This window comes from Macrotis lagotis, chromosome 1 (genome assembly GCF_037893015.1).
Source record: "Macrotis lagotis isolate mMagLag1 chromosome 1, bilby.v1.9.chrom.fasta, whole genome shotgun sequence".
Lineage (NCBI taxonomy): Eukaryota > Metazoa > Chordata > Mammalia > Peramelemorphia > Peramelidae > Macrotis > Macrotis lagotis.
Genome location: NC_133658.1, coordinates 867,271,684 through 867,292,417, shown reverse-complemented (window position 1 = coordinate 867,292,417; position 20,734 = coordinate 867,271,684). Strand labels below are relative to the sequence as shown.

The following is a 20,734-nucleotide window of genomic DNA, read 5'->3' as shown; positions in this document are numbered from 1 at the left end:
AAATCTGTTAAGTCGGGGGCAGCTAGGTGGCGCAGTGGATAGAGCACCGGCCCTGGAGTCAGGAGTACCTGAGCTCAAATCCGACCTCAGACACTTAATAATTACCTAGGTGTGTGACCTTGGGCAAGCCACTTAAACCCCATTTGCCTTGCAAAAAAACCTAAAAAAAAGTTAGTTCTTCAAAATATGTTAAGTCAAAATCAATTCAATACCAATTACTTACTAAGCATCCAATGTGTACAGAACAGTCTATTGAACAGGGGAGATTAAAAAAAAATCACAATGATTATCCCTGATTTTACTCATCCAGTTTAAACCTTGAGGGGCAAGACTCAACAAGGGCCATTTCTCAGTCATCAATATTGATGTATTCTCATAACCAGCCTACACTAAAGCATCATGAATCACAGAACCTCAGAGCCAGAAGAGACCTCAGAGGTATCTGGTTGACTATATACCTAGAAAAGAATCTTCTTTAAGAATTCCCCAGTCTCCTAGCCTTTGCTTGAAGGCCTTCAGGGACAGGAAGACCACCATCTCAAAAGATGCCCATTCCTCACTGGAATGGCATGGTGTGTTGGAAGTTTTTCCTTCTCTCTAGTATAATATGCATCTTCACTGCTTCTACTCATTACACCTAGTTCTGCCAGATGAGGCCAAGTAGAATCCTGTAACAAATGCGTAAAGACCCCTAGGAAGCTAGTCCCATCATCCTTTTGAAGGACCACAATAAAATGTCTGTTCTTCTGAGATGCAAATTATCATACTGTTCTTATGGAATTAACTACCCCCATATAAAGCTGTGTATCCAATATGGTGTTTTTGAGGAAGAAATAAATGGCATTGGATGGGGTGTTCTTCCATCAGCCTATTTGACTGAACAAAAAAGAACACCCACCTCCATGCTTGGGCTACAAGGGTTGGATTTAAGCCCTGGCTCTAATCCACTGGTTAAATAATTTGGGATAAGTCATTTTTCCTCCTGGGCTTCCATTTCTTCCTCCATGGAAGACTTTCTTTGACAGTCTTTTGCTCTTTGGCTTGTACATATTAATCTCCTATACTGTCCACATCTAAAGTCCCCAGAAAGATGGGAAGTTTCAGACTGAGTGACTTCAGGGGATCCCGGTAAACAGAACAAGAGAGGTCACACAAAAGGTCCTACATCTAAAGAATTTCTAAAAGAACAACAGACTACAACCCTTTGACCTTAACCACTACTAGGCCTAGACCCAAAAAGAGGGTAAAGAAAGAGGAAATGGTCCTGTATGTTCAAAAACATTTATAGCAGCTCTTTTTTGTAAGTGACAAAGAAGTGAAAACTATGGGAGTATTCATCATTTAGGGAATGACTAAACAAATAATGGGACACAAATGTGATGGAGTACTAATATACTGTAAGAAATTATAAAAGATATGATTTCAAGGAGACATGAAAAAACATAAATGAATAAGAACAGAGTGGAATGAGCAGAATCATTAGGAAAATATATGTAATAATATCAATATGATTAAAAATGAACCATTTTGAAGACTTGTTTAAATTGATGAAGAATGAAATGAGTAAAATCAGGAAAATGATTTGTACAATAATAGCAACTACATAGACAACTTTGAAAACCTTAAGAATTATGATCAATACCATGATTTCAGAGGATGATCCATGATTTCAGAGGATCAATGATGAAACATTCACCTCTTGATGGAAAATTGAGGGATTCAGGGTGCAAAGGGAGACATATTTTGGGAGACACAACCATTGAGATAATTTTTTTTTGCTTGACAATGCATATTTATTACAAGGAATTTGTTTTTCTTTTTCTTTTTGGGGAAGAAGAGAGAATAGAATTCTATTATTTAAAAAAAAAAACCCCAAACCTTAATTTAAAAGAAGGGTGGGGAAAGGATAACATGGATCTTTAATTCTTTCTACCAATCAGGACATTCTCTTTTCCTATTCTATACCCTTTACTCTCAGTAATCTGGCTAGCAGTGACTGGAGAAAATCACAAAAAGGATACATGAGCTGCCCTAGAAAATCACCAGAGGAGAAGACAGTGGGAGGCAAATATGGTGAACTGAAAAAGTATACTCCCTTTGCCATTCCCTATTTCCCACCCCAATAAATATTTGAAACCAGGACCCTTAAAATGCATTCATGTTTATTAAAAAAAAAAAAGAAAAATCTTCTAATATATCTACAGAAGACAGGACACAGATGAGAAAGATGGGGAAGAGTTAGAACTTCTGACTCTGACTAATATTAACCACATTGTGATATCTGGATGACTGGTAAAAATAAACACAGCAGTGAAGGCTCAGAAGCTTTGGTTTTTGAGTGGGTGCTGACCCACATGTTCATACATGGATGCCAATGTATAAAAGGGTGCCCTAGATGTTACAATAATAACAGATCAGATTTCTACAGCATTTCACAAAGTTTACAAAGCTCAGCAGAAGACAACAAATTAAAAGTTATAGAAATAGAAGTGGAAATCAAGGCCTCAAACTCAGACTTTCACCAAATCCAAGTGGTCTTTCCTTTTGTCAATTCACATTATCTCCAGGAAAAAAAAAACCCACAAATTTATTTATTTAATATTCAAAACCCATCACAATCTCACTGCAGCACATTCCCAGGTGTGTTAAACATTAGACTTCCGGCTCTTCCTCATCCTTTGTACAGGTTGCATCTTGTGCCTGGCTCCTCCCCTCTGATTCTTGCATCCATAACAGTAGTCTCTAAGACTCAGCTCAAGCGCCATCTTCTTCAAGAAACCTTTCCTAGGGGCAGCTAGGTGGCACAGTAGCTAAAGCACCAGCCCTGGAGTCAGGAGTACCTGGGTTCAAATCTGGTCTCAGACACTTAATTACCTAGCTGTGTGGCCTTGGGCAAGCCACTTAACCCCATCTCCCTTGCAAAAAATTTAAAAAAAAAATTTAAAAAAAGAAACCTTTCCAACTCCCTTTCCCAAATCATTGGACATTTGTTTTGTATATCTTAAGAGTCATTTATGGGTGAACCTGCTTTTTCCCCAAGTAAAATGTATACTCTTTAAAGGCGAAGACAGTCTCACTTTCATATCTGTAAGCTTAATGCTTCCTATATAGTTGACTGATAAAACTATGGTGAGACAGTAACATTTTAACATTAAAAATTTCATTCAAGGAGCTGGCACCATCTTCAGAGTTATATACCAAGAGTCAGAGAGAGAGAACCATCTACTAATAACATGTATGGATTCTGATGTCTCTCCCAATTCATCAAAGTGAATGAACCCCACCAGGAAATCCAACCCTGCCCACTGCTTTGTACTAATGATTCCTTTCTATGCATAGTATATTTCATTTTATAAAATAATTTACATATAGTATCTTATTTGATCCTCAAAACACACTTGGGAGATGGGTGAAGTTAACATCATTATCCTCTCTAAAGTGATGAGGAGAATGGAGCTCAGAGTGGGAAATGCCTGGCCAACAAAGCAAGTGGTAGGAGAATTGGAACCCATGCTTCCCCCAGGTTCAGTGTTCTCTCCTCTGTGTTTCTCTCTGTCTCTGTCTCTCTCTCCTTTTCCATCTCCATTTGACTCTGCCTGTCTCTCTGTCTTTGTGTCTGTCTCTGTCTCTCTGTCTTTGTATCTGTCTCTATCTCTCTGTCTGTCTCTATTTCTGTCTGTCTCCTCTCTCTCTCTCTCTCTCTCTCTCTCTCGCCCTCCTTCCCTCCCTCCCTCCCTCTTTCCCCTCTCTTACTGGCTGTGTGAGCCTGGGAAAGTCACTTAACCCTCAGCTATAAAATGAACTTTGACAACAAAATTCTATATAGGATCATGAAGACTTGAATTCAACTGAAATAACTGAACATCTTTCCAGTGCCTCACATGGGGCTTATAAGTGTCTACTGAATTGAATTGAATTGAATTTGAAACTGACATAAAGATCCAGCCTATGTGAGATATGTGTGTGTGAAATAAATAGTACAGGGATACTCATTTACATTCTGTCACAATTTTCCTGTCTAAAAATGGGTAAGGGGAGGATAGCTAATTATGAAAATAAACTCTTGGGGAAAGCTAGGTGGCACAGTGGATAGAGCACTGATCCTAGAATTGGGAGGTCCTAAGTTCAAATCCAGCATCAAACACATAATGATTGCTTGGCTGTATGACCTTGGGCAACTCACTCAAACCCATGGCCTTGCAAACCCCTCGCCCAAAAAAAGAAAATAAACTCTTAATTTTATTTTAATAAGATCATCTGCTATGCAGGCAACCAACTCCTGGCTCCTACTGCAATCCCAATCTCCCTGTATCCCTGTCAAACTACTAATAACCTACAGTTTAGGAGCAAACCACAAAAGAATTGGACCCAGGGCAAAGGTCCCTATTCACCCTAGCCAACCAGAATGCTCTACAGACACTACACAGAATCAATTTGATTCCACAAATATGTACCAAGCATTTACAAACATTTACTAAGGTTAAGGACACAAGAGTAAAAAGAGATAATTGCTACCCTCAAGGAGATGCAAAGACCAGAGACAGAAAAGATCTTAAAAGTACAAAATATTAACATTAGAAGGAACCTTAGAATATGAAATGTCAGAACTATAAGGAATCTCAGAACAGAAAAATGTAAGAAATCAAAAGAGACCTTAAGACATACAATATGAAATCTGAAAGGAATTTTAGAACATACATGATAGATGAGAAAGAAACTTTAGAACACAGAATATTAGAGCTGGGATACTGAACAATAGACTAATATAGACAAAGAGATTGAAATGAGAGTAACACAAATTAAAACAACTCTGAGGTTCTATCTCATTGCTAAATATGACAAAAAAGGAAAATTATAATTATTGGAGGGACTATGGGAAAAGTCACACTAAAAAAATAAAAGTGAATTCAGATTTAAAAATTAGGCCCACTAATGCACTATTGTGGAGCTGTGGATTGGTCCCAGCCATTTAGGAAAGCAATTGAAAGCTATGCTTCAACAACTGTTGCATGCTCTTTTGCTCAATGAGACAACTACTTAAGCCTATACTCCCAAGAAAACAAAGAAGTAGGGAAAGGACCAACATGTACAAAAATATCTATTTTTCATGTTTTCCAATATTTTTCATGTTTTTCATTATAGCAATGAACTAGGAAATAGGGAGCTGTCTGTCAGGTGAGGAATGGCTAATCAAATTATAATATATTAATATAATGGAATATTATTCTCTAAGAATAATGGACAAAAGAATGATTTCTAAGAAATGAACAAAAGGATGATTTCAGAGAAAGCTGGGAAGATTTATAGTGGACTGATAAAAGAGATAAGTGAGAGAATTAGGAAAGCAATTTGTACTATAATATTACCACTGTGAGAATAATTTTGAAAGAATTCAGAATTCTGAGGACTGATGATGATGAAACATGCTACCTGCCTCCTAACAGAGGGAATGGATTAATACACAGACTGAGACATACATTTTAGACATGGCCTAAAAAACTAAATTAATTAAGAACTTTTTAAAAAGATAGAGCTTAGGGGTGGCTAGATGGTGCAGTGGATAAAGCACCAGCCCTCGAGTCAGGAGTACCTGGGTTCAAATCCTGCCTCAGACACTTAATAATTACCTAGCTGTGTGGCATTGGGCAAGCCACTTAATCTCATTTGCCTTGCAAAAACATAAAAAAAAAAAAGATAGAGCTTAAAGGTACCTTAGAACATAGAATGTTAGAACATCAAAGAACTTCAGAATATAGAACAATATTAGAACTTAAAAGGATCTTAGAACAAAGAATGTTAGAACTCAACAAAATCTTTGAACATAGAAAAATATTGGAGTTTAATGGGACCTTAGAACAAAGAATGTTAAAACTCTAAAGAATCTTAGAACAAAGAATGATGAAGCTGTAAGAAACATTATAATGTTAGCACTGAAGGGAAGGTCAGAATCTAAATATCAAAGTTGGAAAAGAGTTTATAAGATCTTTAGTCCAATCTCACCATTTAACAAAGGGAGTAAAGTGACATATAGAGGAAGGCAATGACTTGTTCACATCCTATCAGTTAGCAGTAGTGCTGAGACCCCAACACCAGAGTTCATTCTGGTGCAATTCACTAACAAGCACACTACTTACTACATTCCAACAACTCAGCTCTGCAAATTGCATGGCTTATACATTTGCAGATCTCTCGCCCCCATAAAGTAAATGTTTATTAAGTTCACAAGACCTTTTTGTATGTCCTTAAAATTTCTGCATTTTTTGAAGTCTTCAGTTTCCATAGTGGTTATATTACTAAGAAACAGCAACAAAATCCACTCATCTGAAGGAAAACAAACTTGACATTTTTCTTCTAGTGACCACCTAGAACATCAAAATGCAACATTTTTAGGGCATGAATGAAATTATTACCATTGAATCTCCCTTTTTTCATGTGTATACAATATTTTTTTCAACTAGATTATAATCATCCCAAGGGCAAGAATTCTATTTATCCATAAAATCATAGAATGTTATAATTGGAAAAGAGCTTAGAACATAGAATATCATGACTGGGAGGGACTTTAAAACAAAGAATATTAAGATGAAGCAAAGAGATAATATCTGTAAATCATTTAGTATGTTCTTAATAAATACTTTTCTTAATTTAAGAAACTTGAAGGCCCAGAACACTGCAGAGTCCCCTATGTAAGATTCATATTCACTCACTCAAAAGAATTCAGCCTAATTAGCCATGTTGGAAACAAGTGAATGAAGAATCTCCATTATCCAAACAATGATATTCAGTTAGCTAGGATTTTGTGATATTCTATTAGAATATATTATTTATGTTAATTTATAATTAGTGTAAATTAATTGAATATGATATTTACATTTATCTATCATTATATATTTATTTTAATTTATTATGTTTTATAGTGATATTATTATATTGATTATAATATATATTTTGATTTATTATGGACTTCATTGCTGAGTGACATTGATTGTCCATTTTGTAGAAATGAATGGAATTAAATCATTATTTATTGAGTACCTATTCTGAATAGAATCTTGTGTTTGGAGATGTGGATAGAAAATGAGTTAGACTCCATATATGGTTCTCTAACCCTGGGTACTCAAAATAAAATAAAATAATACCAAGATGCTATTTGACATTTTCACTCTCATTCTCTCTTAGTATCATTGGAATTTTCCAAGAGCTACATCATAAGTGAGTTAAAGATTCAGTTACAACATAAAGTTTGAGTTAATATCTTCTCTTTAGAATTGTACTTTTGCCTTACAAATGGATGAATCTGGAGTCACGATGGCAGAGTAAAGGCAAGGACTCCTTTGAGGTCTCCCTAATCCCCCCCCCCAGACAATGTTAAAATGATGCCTCAAAACAAATTCTAGAGAGGAAGGATCAACAAAAGGATGGGGTGAAATAATTTCCCAGTCTTAGACAACTTAGAAAGTTGTCAGGAGAACTCTGTCTCATTGGGGTGAGAGCGAAGTACAGTCTAGGAGATGCAGGGCACCAGCAAACCAGAAGCAGCCCTTGAGGGCAACTCAGTTGGCTACAGTGGCTTCCAGAACTCTCAGCCCACAGACAAAAAGGAGGGTTGGATCACTGGTCAAAAGAGATTCCAGAGGATCCTTTCCTGCATTAGAAATAGCATCTGTTGCATTACCCATACATAGTTCTGGGTCATAGTCCCAGGGCAAGGAGGAACACCAATAGGAGCAGGGACTATGGTCACAGGTTCAAGGTGGAAAAGAGTGTTTGTGGTCACTCACAGACCAGGAGAGTCATATTAGATCATACCATCTTGGAAGAACTGAAAACTTACAGACTCCCAGAACTAGCTCAGAAAACAGCAGCATAAAAAACCCTTAAAATTGGGACAATGCCCCCTCTACCCTGGGAACAGAGCCCAACTTTATCATAAAGTTAAAAGTCCAAAAAAAGGCTGGAAAATGAGCAAACAACAAAAAAAGAACCTAATCACAGAAAGTTACTAAGGTGACAAAGAAGATCAAAACAAAAACTAAGAAAATAACAATGTCAAAGCAGCTAAATGCAAAAGCCTCAAAGAAAAATGTGAGTTGGTGAGTTAGGGCAGGCCTCCCAAAAAAAAGAATTCCTAGAAGAACTCTAAAAGGATTTTAAAAATCAAATAAGCTACATAGAAGGAAAATTAGGAAAAATAAATGAGAATTATGCAAGAAAATCATGAAAAAGAGGCAACAGCTTGGTAAAGGAGGCACAAAAAATCCAGAAGAAAGCCTTTAAATATGTAATAGGCTAAATGGTATAAGAACTACAAAAATCCAATGAAGAAAAGAACTTTTTATAAAGTAGAATTTGTCACATAGAAAAGGAAATACAAAAATTCACTGAAGGAAAGAACTTAAAAAGTAGGATTATTCAAATACAAAAAGAGTTATAAAAACTCACTGAAAAAAACAATTTCTTAAAAATTAGAACTGGACAAGTGGAAGCTAATGATTCCAGTAGACATCAAGAAACAATAAGACAAAATAAACAAAATGAAAACAATAGAAGAAAATTAGAATTATCTCATTGGAAAATCAACCAAACTGAAAAACAGATTGAGAAGAGATAATTCAAGAATTTTTAGACTACCTGAAAGTAAGGTTAAAAAAAGAGCCTAGAAATCATATTTCAAGGAATTATCAAGGAAAAAGGTCTCTGATATTTTAAAACCAAAGGGTAAATGAAAATTTCCATTATAGCCAAAATCCAGAGCTCCCAGGTCAAAGAGAAGATATTGCAAGCAGACAGAAAGAAACAAATGAAATATCATAGAGCCACAGTAAAGATCACATGATATTTAGCACCTTCTACATTAAAAGCTCAGAGGTTTTGGAATATGATATTCTGGAAAGCAAAGGAGCTGGGATTACAACCAAGAATCACCTACCCAGCAAAACTGAATATAATCTTTAAAGGGGATAAATATTTAATGAAATAGGGGACTTTCAAGCATTCTTGATGAAAAGAACAAAACTGAAAAGAAAATGACTTTCAAATACTAGATTGAAGAGAAGCATAAAAAGGTAAAAAGAGAAATCATAAGAGATTCAGTAAGGTTAAACTTTATATTCCTAAATGGGGAGGTGATACTTATAGTTCCTAAGAACTTTATCATTATTAGGACAGTTAGAAGAAGTATACATAGACAAAGGGCATGGGTGTGTGTTGACTAAGACAAGATGATATCAAAAAAATTAAATTAAGGAGTGAGAAAGAAGTAGACACTGAAAGAAGAAGGGAGAGGTAGAATTATCTGACACAAAAGAAGTACAAAAAAGTTTTTACAGTTAAGAGGAAAATAGGGAATGGGGTAGAATAGGCAACATTGAAATCTTATCGTCATCAGAAATGGTTGAAAGAGAGAATAACACACACACACACACTATCTTTCCCTATAGGGTAGAAGGAGAGAAAGGGAATGCCGTGTAGGGAGAGGAAGCTAGCTTGGGAAAGGTGGTAGGCAGAAGCAAAACACTTCTGAGGGAAAAACAAGGTAAAAGGAGAGAAAGTAGGATAAACAGAAGGAGAAATAGAATGGAGGAAAATATAATTAGTAATCAAAATTATGTGATTGGGATGAAATCATCCATAAAATGCAAACAGATAGCAGAGTGTATTAAAAGCCAGAATCTTACAATACACTCTCTATAAGAAACATACTTGAAACAGAGAAACACATAGAGGAAAGGTAAGAGAAGGAGCAGAGGGGCAGTTAGGTGGCACAGTGGATAGAGCACTGACCCTGGAGTCAGTAGTACTTGAGTTCAAATCTGACCTCAGACACTTAATAATAGCCTAGCTGTGTGGCCTTGGGCAAGCCACTTAACCCCATTTGCCTTGCAAAAATCTAAAAGAGAGAGAGAGAGAGAGAGAGAGAGAGAGAGAGAGAGAGAGAGAGAGAATGGAGCAGAAAACTATACCATAAAGCAGCAGAACTGCCTGGTACTGGTTAAAAAAATAGAGTAATGGACCAGTGGATTAGGATAGATTAAAAAGAAATAGTAGTAAATGACTATAATAATCTACTCTTTGAGAATGGAGTAGAATCTATTGTTTCAGCTGACCTTTTTTTGTTGGTTTTTGCAACCAAGTGACTTGCCTAAGGTCACACAGCTAAGCAAGTATTAAGGGTCTAAGGCTGGATTTGAACTCAGGTCCTCCTGACTCCAGGGCCAGTGTTCTATTCACTGTGCCACCTAGCTGTCCCATGCCACCTAACTGCCCCCAGCTTACAGTTTTAAAAAGGAAGATGAGCAATCATGATTTCAGACAAAGCAAAACAATAGATCTAACTAAAGGAAAAAAATCTAACTAAGCAGAAAAACTGAAAGTCTTCAATATTAAAAAGGAGGACCACACTGACTAAGCAAGTGATTGGTGGTGTCTGAGTTACACAATTATGTTTATTATAGCGAGGTGAATACTGTGCAAATAATCCTTTTCATGTGCCTTTACCAGAACTGTTCCATCCCATGACTTGATTGATAAGAAACAGAATTATTGGGGATGATCTGGCTGATTCAGAAGCTGCTTTAATTGGTTTCGCTCCCTACCATATTAGCAAGGCACCACAATGCAGCATCAATGCCAAGTAAGCACCAGTATGTGATATCTGGCAACAGATATGGAACAACCTGATATATCCTAACCTATCTCTCAATGGACTAATCATCAGCATGGCCTTTCCTCTCAGCCCTTCCAGCTTTGAGCTACTCATCAGTATGCCCATATCAGCAAGGCACCATGGCACACTACCAAGACCAAGCAAGCCCCAGAATGTAATACCTGATTACAATGCAACTACCAGGTACATCCTAATCTGAGTGTCAGTTTGGCCTTTCCTCAGAGAGTCTTGGTTTCTCTTCCACCCATACCAATTTTGCTAAAAGATACCATAGACAAGGATGTAATGTATATGCACCAAATGGTATAACATCCAAATTACATTAAATTAAAAATGTTTTACATAAACAAAACCAATGCAAACAAGATTAGAAGGAAAATAGAAAATAGGGGAAAATTTTTACAGTGTTTCCCTAAAAGAGGCCTCATTTCTCAACTATATAGTTTATAAATGGTCAAAGGATATGAACAGGCAGTTTTCAGACAAAGAAATCAAAGCTAACTATAATTCTACAAAAAATGCTCTAAATAAGTATTGATTAGAGAAAGACAAATTTATCCTGAAACAACTGGGTGGGCATTTGTACTGTTGGTCAAAAGCAACGGTAGGTCAAACAGCTGATCTTTAAGCCCAAATGAAGGTCATGGAATCAAACTGTCCTAGCAGTTCTCATCTCCTTTGCCAATTTCACTTAAGAATGTCCTTGATGAATAAATAAAAATTAATTTTATCAAATCTTGACCCTTGAGTACATATCTCTTTAATGTTCTGCATCATGAAATGGAAAGTACACATAAATCAGTCTGCTGCATACTTATGTACAATGGTTAACTTGAAGAAAAGCCCATGTGGGATTGTTTGAATGGAAAACTATCCAACTGTCTACAGAAAAAAAAAGAGGCCATAAAGGACTGAAGATCATTTTGTATTTTTCTTTGTTTTGTGGGTTGTCATGACTCAGGAATTCATCACCAAATGACCAGCCAACTGGAGATCAGCACTTCTTTATTCAGTTAGGCTGGTATTTGGAAAGCAGACATCATCTGCTTTCAGGACTGTTCTATTTTATAAACATTAATTCATGTTTTCCTTCTAAACCATGAACCTGTCCCTAGGATTAAAACTCCATTCTTTTATACTTGCTAAAACAGTGGAGGTCACTTGTTCTCAAATTATCATTTTTATTATTGCCAACAGAGCTTTAGGCTAAGAACATTGAGTTCTGACTATGACATGTGGGGAGAACACTGGAAATTGCCCAGAGTCTGTTCTCTCTTTATGCTGATGAAATTAGACTTGTTATTGCCTAAGGGTAAAGATTTTCTTTTTTCCCTTGCATTCAGAAAAACTTTAATTTCTATACGTAGACTAGTGATTCTTTTTTTTTCTTTTACTCTTAAGGGCTAAGGAATAGTTGCCTAATTCTTTCACATAAGCAACTACTCCCACAATAACTCTTAAACTGGGTAGATCTAAGAGAATATGTCTAGAGCAGAAACACTTTAAGTAGATTCTCCCTGTTAGTCAAAGAGCTGGATTTTTTATGGATGATCTAACAGCCATGATCACTGAGTGATTGAGATAGGATAGTAGAATTGTAGACCTGCAGCCAGAAGGCATATAAAGTCATCTTGTCCAAACCCTCATTTTTTTTAGCTGAGGAGGCTTTGGTCTTGCAAGATGAAGTGATTTACCCAGGATTATATAAGGAGTTAGAAGCAGGGATGATCTTTTAACAACCTTAGCCTGGCTGATAAAAAAATTCAACATTCTAAATTGGGTATTCTAGAATCCCCATGTCCAACAGGGTTTATTCCAATACCCACACTCCCTTCCAAATCAAATGGGTCCTCAGGAAAAAGTGGCAATTATATTGTCAATTTAAATATTTTTATTAAGCTTCTTTCTCAGAAAATGGGATGCTGCTGTAGGTTAGATGTTGAAGTTGTCTGTAAAATGAAGTCTTGAACTTGATAACCACCATCAAGGTCCTCTTATGAGGTTGAAGTCCTATGCTCTACCTAAACTATTGATTACACTGCCTTAACAAGTACAAGCTAAAAAATTTCTTCTCTAAGTACTCCTAAAAGTTGGAGGTTTCAAGAACAGATCTTAAAAAGATTATCAAATATAAACAACAAAGGATAAGCTTGTTAAAAATTTTTACAATATTAAATGTGATTGCAAAAAAACACTTATACATGGCCTAAGATCCAACTCTAGGCCAAAAAATTAAATGACTTGGGGCATATTTGTTTTGAGAATAAGGATTGTTACCTTCTTCAGGAAACCTTTCTAGTACCCCCAGCTAGTCATACAGCTTCTCTCAACTGCCTTGTATTCATTTAATAAGTATGGATATGCCCCTTTTAGACTTCAAGGAGGTTGAAGGTCATATGGCAAAAGCAGAAATAATAAACTATAAAGGAAAAGACTTTCAGATACAAAGAAGACATTCCATAGCTCAGAAAGGGTCAAAGGCTTATTGCATATGAAGAGACCAGACAGATAATGACTAGGCTCAAATTTAGACAATACCTCTGTCCCCAGTCCCTCTTGCTGGTGTTGAAGGACCCAAGAGGAGAATGGGGAAACATAACAAACTCTTCAATATAATCAAAAGTAGGGAACCAATTCTGAAAAGGGAAAAATTATTTAATAGAAGAAGTTATACCTCCTTTATGTCCTAAGGGAAGTAGCATAGAATATTGCAAAGAACACTGTCTCTAGAATCAGAAGGATATGTGTTCACATTCCATCTCTAATACTTAGTTTCATTTGCCAAAGATTAAGTGACCTTAGGCAAATCATTTAATCTCCTGGGAATTCAGTTTTTTCACCTGGAAAATGAAAGGATTGGATTAAAGCCTTTTTGGCTCCTATGATCTCTCCTAAAGATACTGAACCTCAGATCCAAGGTTTCTGCCAGGCCTAGGCTTGGAGTTGTTGCCCAAACAAGACAAAAAAGCAACACATACACACATACACACACACACACACACACACACACACACACACACACACAAACACACACAAAATATATATATGTAACTAAGCCAGATAGTAGGGGTGGTAAATAATGCAGTACAAGTTAATAACAGGTACCACAAAGTAGGCCCCAACCTGGGAGTCCAGCAGGTTAACTTGTCCAGCAGAAGCAATAGTCCTATAAATAACCCAATTTCTGATCAATCAGCCATAACCTGGAGAAATACAAATTAAAACAATTCTAAGGTATCACTTCATACCTATCAAATTGATTAATATGATCAAAAAGGAAAATGACAAATATTAGAAGTGATTAAAATTAGGGCACTAATGCATTGTTGGTGGAGTTGTGAACTAGTCCAACCATTTTAGAGGATAAACTGACACTATGCCAAAAGGTTATAAAACTGTACATAGTCTTATATCCAGCAATATCATTACTAGGTCTGTACCCCAAAGAGATCAAAGGAAAAAGAAAAGGAGCTATTTGAACAAAAATATTAAAGCAGTGACAAAGAACTAGAAATTAAGGGAATGTCCATCAATTAGGTGATTAAACAAGTTGTGGTATGTGATTATGGCTGCATTTTATTATGCTAAAAGAAGAGATAATGGGATGATTTCATAAAATCGTGGAAGACTTAAATAAACTGATTCAGATTGAAGTGAGCAGAAGCAGGATAAAACATTCTACCCAGAAAAAGAAATAAGTAATGATAATCAATATCAAAAGATTTATGTATTCTGATCAATATAGTAATCCTAGTTAATTAAACAAAACTCACAAAGAAAAATGTTACCCACTTCAAGAGAGAGAACTGATAAACTTTGAGTCCAGATTAAAGCATATTTTTGTATTCTTTATTTTTCTTATTTTCAATGACTAATATTGAAATATGTTTTATATGACCTCCCATGTATCACTGATATCATATTGCTTGCTTGACTTCTCAATGTGGGAGCAACAAAGGAATGAAGAGAATCTGAAACTCAAATTTTTTAATATTAAAAATAGGGGGGCGGCTAGGTGGCATAGTGGATAAAGCACTGGCCTTGGAGTCAGGAGTACCTGGGTTCAAATCCAGTCTCAGACACTTAATAATTACCTAGCTGTGTGGCCTTGGGCAAGCCACTTAACCCCATTTGCCTTGCAAAAACCTAAAATAAAATAGGTTATATTTTTTATAATTTTATTGCATTTTTCCAATTACATACATGGGTAGTTTATAACATTCATCCATTTGCAAGTTTATGAGTTCCACATTTTTCTACTATCTTTTCTTCCCTACCCAATCCTCATGACAGCTAACAATCTGGAAAAAGTTATATGTATATACAATTGTGTTCAACATATTTCCATATTAGTCATGTTGTGAAAGAGGAATTAGAACTAAGGAGGGGAATCATAAGAAAGAAAAAAATATAAAAGAAGTTTTAAAAAGTGTGCATAGTATACTTTGTTCTCCATTCAGATTCCATAGCTTTTTCTCTGGATGTAAATGGCATTGTCCATAACAGGTCTCTCAGGACTGCCCTTGGTCACTAACTGCTGAGAGGAGCTACATCCTTCATAGTTAACCATCTCACAATGTTGTTCTCTTGATTCTGCTGACTTCACTCAGCATCAGATCATGAAAGTCTTTCCATACTTCTCTCAAGTCTGGTTGCTCATGATTTCTTAGAGAATAATAGTACTCCATAATATTCATATACCATGACTTGTTCAGACATTTTCCAATTGATGGGCATCCCCTCAATTTCCAATTCTTTGCCACTACCAAAAGAGCTTCTACAAATATTTTTGAACATTTTGAACATGTTTTATGATTTCTTTGAAGTAGTGGTATTGTTGGAACCAAAAGAGTGCAGAGTTTGATTGCCCTTTGGGCATAGTTCCAGATTACTCTCCAGAATAGTTGAATCAGTTTACAACTCCACCAACAGTGTATTAGTGTCCCAATTTTTCCAAATTCTTTACGACATTATTTTCTTTGTCAATCTGCTGGGTGTGAGGTAGTACATCAGAGTTGTTTTAATATGCATTTCTCGAGGGGACAGAGCCAAGATGGCAGCATGAAGACAGCATTTCCCAGGAATTCCTTCCCCGCCCCCCAAACTCCAAAAACCAACAAAAGATGACTAGCCAAAATTTAGAGGGACAGAAACCACAGAAAGACTGAGTGATACATTTTCCCAGTCCAAGATAACTTAGAAGTTCCGTGGGAAAGGTGTGTTTCACCAGGACCAGGGGTTGGAAGAAAAGCCACAGCACAGCCCAGCACAGCCCAGAGGTCATCAGCAACAGCTTGAAGGGGCAGAGAGAGAACTCTGCTCCACCAGAATGAGTGTGGAGTAAGGGAGCACCGGCTGCATAATCTTCAGCAAGAATCTGGAGAAAGCAGCCTGTACCCCCAGAGACAGTTAAGAGGTCAGGGAAGACTGCAGAGATTTCTCTGCTCTCCCTTGGGGTAGGACTCTGCTGTTTGCTTACACTCAGATCCAGGTTGCAGTTTGGGCTTCCATACTAAGATAGCAGGATCCTCCTTATAGCTCCAGGGAAGAGAGAAGTATGGGTCCATCTACATATCAAAGCATAGGCAAGAGATCATAAGACCTTGGAGGAATAAAGGTCCCAGTGGGGTGTCCCCCACCAAAAAAAAAAACCCTAAAGCCTTGGAAGTGCTGTCTTGGGATGAGGAAATGAGTAAACAACAGAAAAAAGAAGAATCTGACCATAAAGAATTATTTTAGTCAATGGAAGCTACTGTATCCAAAACCTCCAAGAGAAATAGAAAATGGGCTCAGACTATGGATGAGATCAAAAAAGACTCTGAAAAGCAATTAAGGGAGATAGAGAAAAAACTAGGAGGAGAAATGAGAGCGATGCAGAAAAATAATGAAAACCAAATCAACAGCTTGGTGAAAGAAATATAAAAAAATACTTAAGAAAATAATATGTTAAAAACCAGTTTAGGTCTAATGGAAAAAGGAAAACAAAAAGCAAATGAGGAGAAGAATAAAAAGCAGAATTGGCCAGCTGGAAAAGAAGATAAAAAAGCTCTCTGAAGAAAATAACTCCTTCAAATGCAGAATGGAACTAAAGGAAGCTGATGACTTTGCAAGAAATCAGGAAGAAATAAAATTCTTCCGAAAAAGTCAAAACTTAGAAGAAAATGTGAAATATCTCATTGGAAAAACAACTGACCTCAAAAACAGATCCAGAAAAAATAATTTAAAAATTATTGGGCTATCTGAAAGCCACAATCAGGAGAAGAGCTCAGACTTCATTTCTCAAGAAATAATACAGCAAAATTGCCCTGAGATCCAAGAAGCAGAGGGTAAAATAGAAATCAATAGAATTCACCAGTCACCTCCTGAAAGAGATACCAAAAGAAAAACTTCCTGGAATATTATAGCCAAATTCCAAAACTCCCAAATCAAAGAGAAAATTCTAAAAGTTGCCAGAAACAAACTCAACTACCAAGGCTCCATAGTCAGGATTACACAGGATCTGGCATTAAGGGCTCCTAGGGATTGGAATATGATATTCTGGAAGGCAAAAAAATCTTGGTTTACAACCAAGAATCAACTACCCAGCAAAACTGAACATCCTCTTTCAGGGGAAAAGATGGACTTTTTTTTTTTAGATTTTTGCAAGGCAAATGGGGTTAAGTGGCTTGCCCAAGGCCACACAGCTAGGTAATTATTAAGTGTCTGAGACCGGATTTGAACCCAGGTACTCCTGACTCCAGGGCCGGTGCTTTATCCATTGTGCCACCTAGCCACCCCAAGGACTTTCAATGAAACAGGGGACTTTTAAACTTTCCTATTGAAACAACCATAGCTGAACAGAAAGTTTGATCTCCAAGTACAGGACTCTGGTGAACCATAGAGGAGGTGGATGAGAAGGACTAACTATGAGGAACTTAATGATATTGAACTGTTTGTATTCCTGCACAGGAAGAAGATATTGATAACTCATACGAACTTTCTCATTTATAAGAGCTGTTAGAAAGAGCATATATAGGGGGTGGCTAGGTGGCACAGTGGATAAAGCACCGGCCCTGGAGTCAGGAGTACCTGGGTTCAAATCCGGTCTCAGACACTTAATAATTACCTAGCTGTGTGGCCTTGGGCAAGCCACTTAACCCCATTTGCCTTGCAAAAAACAAAACAAAAAAAAAAGAGCATTTATAGACAGGACATAGGAAGGAGAGAAATATAATGGTATATAATATAGTAAAAAGATGGAGTTAATGGGTGATAAAAGAAAGTACTGGGAGGAAGGAAAAGGAGATGGAGAAGAAGTTAAGAAATTTCACATAAGAGGCAAGAAAAAGCTTTTTCAATGGAGTGGAAAGGGGGAAAGGCAAAGGGGTACGAGTGAGCCTTCATTCCCATCAGAAATGGCTCAGAGAAGAAATAAAATACACACTTAACAGGGTGAGGAAATCTATCTTACCCTAGAGAAAAATGAGAAGAAAAGGATGGGATGGGGGGGAATAGGGGGAGGGAAAGGGGGAATAGGTGATAGAAGAGAAGGAAGATCAAGGGAGAGGGTACACAGATTCAATACACTTTTGGACAGGGCCAGGATGAAAGTAGAAAGAGAATAGAATAGAGAGCAGGGAGAAATAGAGTGGAGGTACAGCTAGCAATAGCAACTGTGGGAAAATTATTGAAGCAACTTCTCTGATGGACTCATGATAAAGCAACTCACCCAAGAGACAGAGCCATTGGAATCTGAACACAAACTGAAGTACATTTTTTTCTCTCTATTCTTGAGGTTTCTCATCTTCTTGGTGGGGGGAGGGGGTTTATGTTTACTCTTATGTTTACTCTTTTAACACATTCGATTTACATCAATTTATAGCATGGAAATAATGTAAAGACTATCAGACAGCCTTCTGTGGGGGGGGAAGGGAAGGGAGGGTGGGGGAAAAATTGTAAAATTCAAAACCTAACAAAAAATGATAGGTACATATTACTATTATATATAATTGGAAAACAAATAAAATGTAAACAAAAATATTCATTTCTCTAATCAATAATGGTTTGGAGCATTTTTATATGACTTATAACTTTTATTTCATCACCTGAAAACTACTTGCTCAAATCCTTTGACCATTTATCAATTGAAGAATGACTTGTAATCTTATAAATTTGATTCAGTTCCCTATATATTTTAGAAATGAGTCCTTTATCAGAAACAATAGCTGTAAAAATTGTTTCCCAGCTTTCTGCATGCCTTCTAATCTTGGCTGTATTGGTTTTATTTGTGCAAAAACTTTTCAATTTAATATAGTCAAAATAATCTGTTTCACAATTTATAATGTTCTCTACATCTTATTTGGTCATAAACTTCTCACTTCTTCATAGATTCAATAGAGTATCTCTTGCTCTCTTAATTGGTTTATGATATCACCCTTTGTGTCTAAATCCTATACCATTTTGACTTTATTTTGATATAGGGTATGGTATGAGATGAAGGTCTGACTAGTTTTTGCCATACTATTTTACAGTTTTCTCAGCAGTTTTTGTCAAATAGGGAGTTCTTATCCCAGAAGTTGATGTCTTTGGGTTTATCAAACACTAAATTACTGTAGTTATTTACTACCGTTTCTTTTGTACTTAATCTAATCCTTTATCCAATACTCTCTTAGTCAGTACCAGACAGTTTTTATGACTGCTGCTTTATAATATAGTTCTAGATCTGGTTCAGCTAGAACCTTTACATTTTTTTCAACAATTCCTTTGATATTCTTGACTTTTGTTGCTCTAGATGAATTTTGTTCTATTGTTTTCTAGCTCTGTAAAATAGATTTTTGTAGTTTGAATGGTATGGCACTGACTAAGTAATTTGTTTGGGGTAGAAATGTCATTTTATTGTATTAGCTCTGCCTATTCATGAGCAATTGATATTTTTCTAATTGTTTAGATCTGACTTTGTAAATTTTATTCATATAGTTTTAGGGTTTGTCTTGGGAAGTAGATTCCAAGTATTTTATGTGGTCTTCAATTACTTTATTTTTTCTTGAATTTTACAATTATCTCCCCAAATTTGCTTCCCTCCCCCCACCCTCCCACACAGAAGGCAGTTTGATAATCTTTACATTCTACAATTGCTTTTTTTTTTTTTTTGGTTTTTGCAAGGCAAAAGGAGTTAAGTGCTTGCACACAGGTTATTATTAAGTGTCTGAGGTTGAATTTGAACTCAGGTTCTCCTAACTGAAGAGCTGGTACTCTATCCACTGCGCCACCTAGCTGCTCCCTCTAAAATTACTTTAAATGGAATTTATCTTTCTATTGCCTGCTCTTGGGCTTTATTGGTCATATATAGAAATGATTATTTATGTGGGTTTATTTTATAAACTGCTAATTTGCTAAAATTGTTAATTGTTTCAAGCAGGTTTTTAGTCGACTTTCTAGGGTTCTCTAAGTATACCATTATATCATCTGCAAAGAATGAAAATTTTGTTTCCTCATCGTCTATTTTAATTCTTCAATTTCTTTTTCTTCTCTTATTGCTAAAGCTAACATTTCTAATACAATATTGAATACTAGTGGTGATAATGAGTATCCTTGTTTTTCACCACTGATCTTATTGAAAATGCTGTGAGTTTATCCCCATTATATGTAATGTTTGTTGATGGTTTTAGATAGATACTACTTATCATTTTAAGGAAAACCTGAAAGGGTGCTGTATTTTGTCAAAGGGCCTTCAAGTATTTATTGAAATAATCATATGGTTCTATTAATTTTGTTATTTATAGGTCAATTATGGTGATTGTTTTCCTAATATTAAACCATTCCTACCTATTTGGTATAAATCTTACCTGATCATGGTGATTATCCTGGAAATAAATCATGGTATTATCTTAATAATGACTTGTAATCTTTTTGCTAAAATTTAATTATTCTTATTCATTTAAATAAATTTGTAGATAAATTATTTATTATACATATATTATTTTGAATTTTTGCATCAATATTCATTAGGGAGATCTACAATTTTCTTACTCTGTTTTGGCTCTTCCTGGTTTAGGTATCAGTACCATATTGGTATCATAAAAGGAATTT

General features: G+C 36.1%; 1 protein-coding gene across 2 annotated transcripts in view; it reads right to left on the bottom strand.

The window, feature by feature from the left end:
- Positions 1-20,734, bottom strand: part of STPG1 (sperm tail PG-rich repeat containing 1) — a 126,596-nt gene that overhangs the window by 98,436 nt on the left and 7,426 nt on the right. For both annotated transcript variants that reach the window (XM_074218119.1, XM_074218118.1), the window contains exon 2: positions 6,229-6,362. In XM_074218119.1, the coding sequence (XP_074074220.1) occupies positions 6,229-6,280 (52 nt within the window). In that variant the 5' untranslated portion in view covers positions 6,281-6,362. The remainder of the gene's footprint in view (positions 1-6,228; positions 6,363-20,734) is intronic.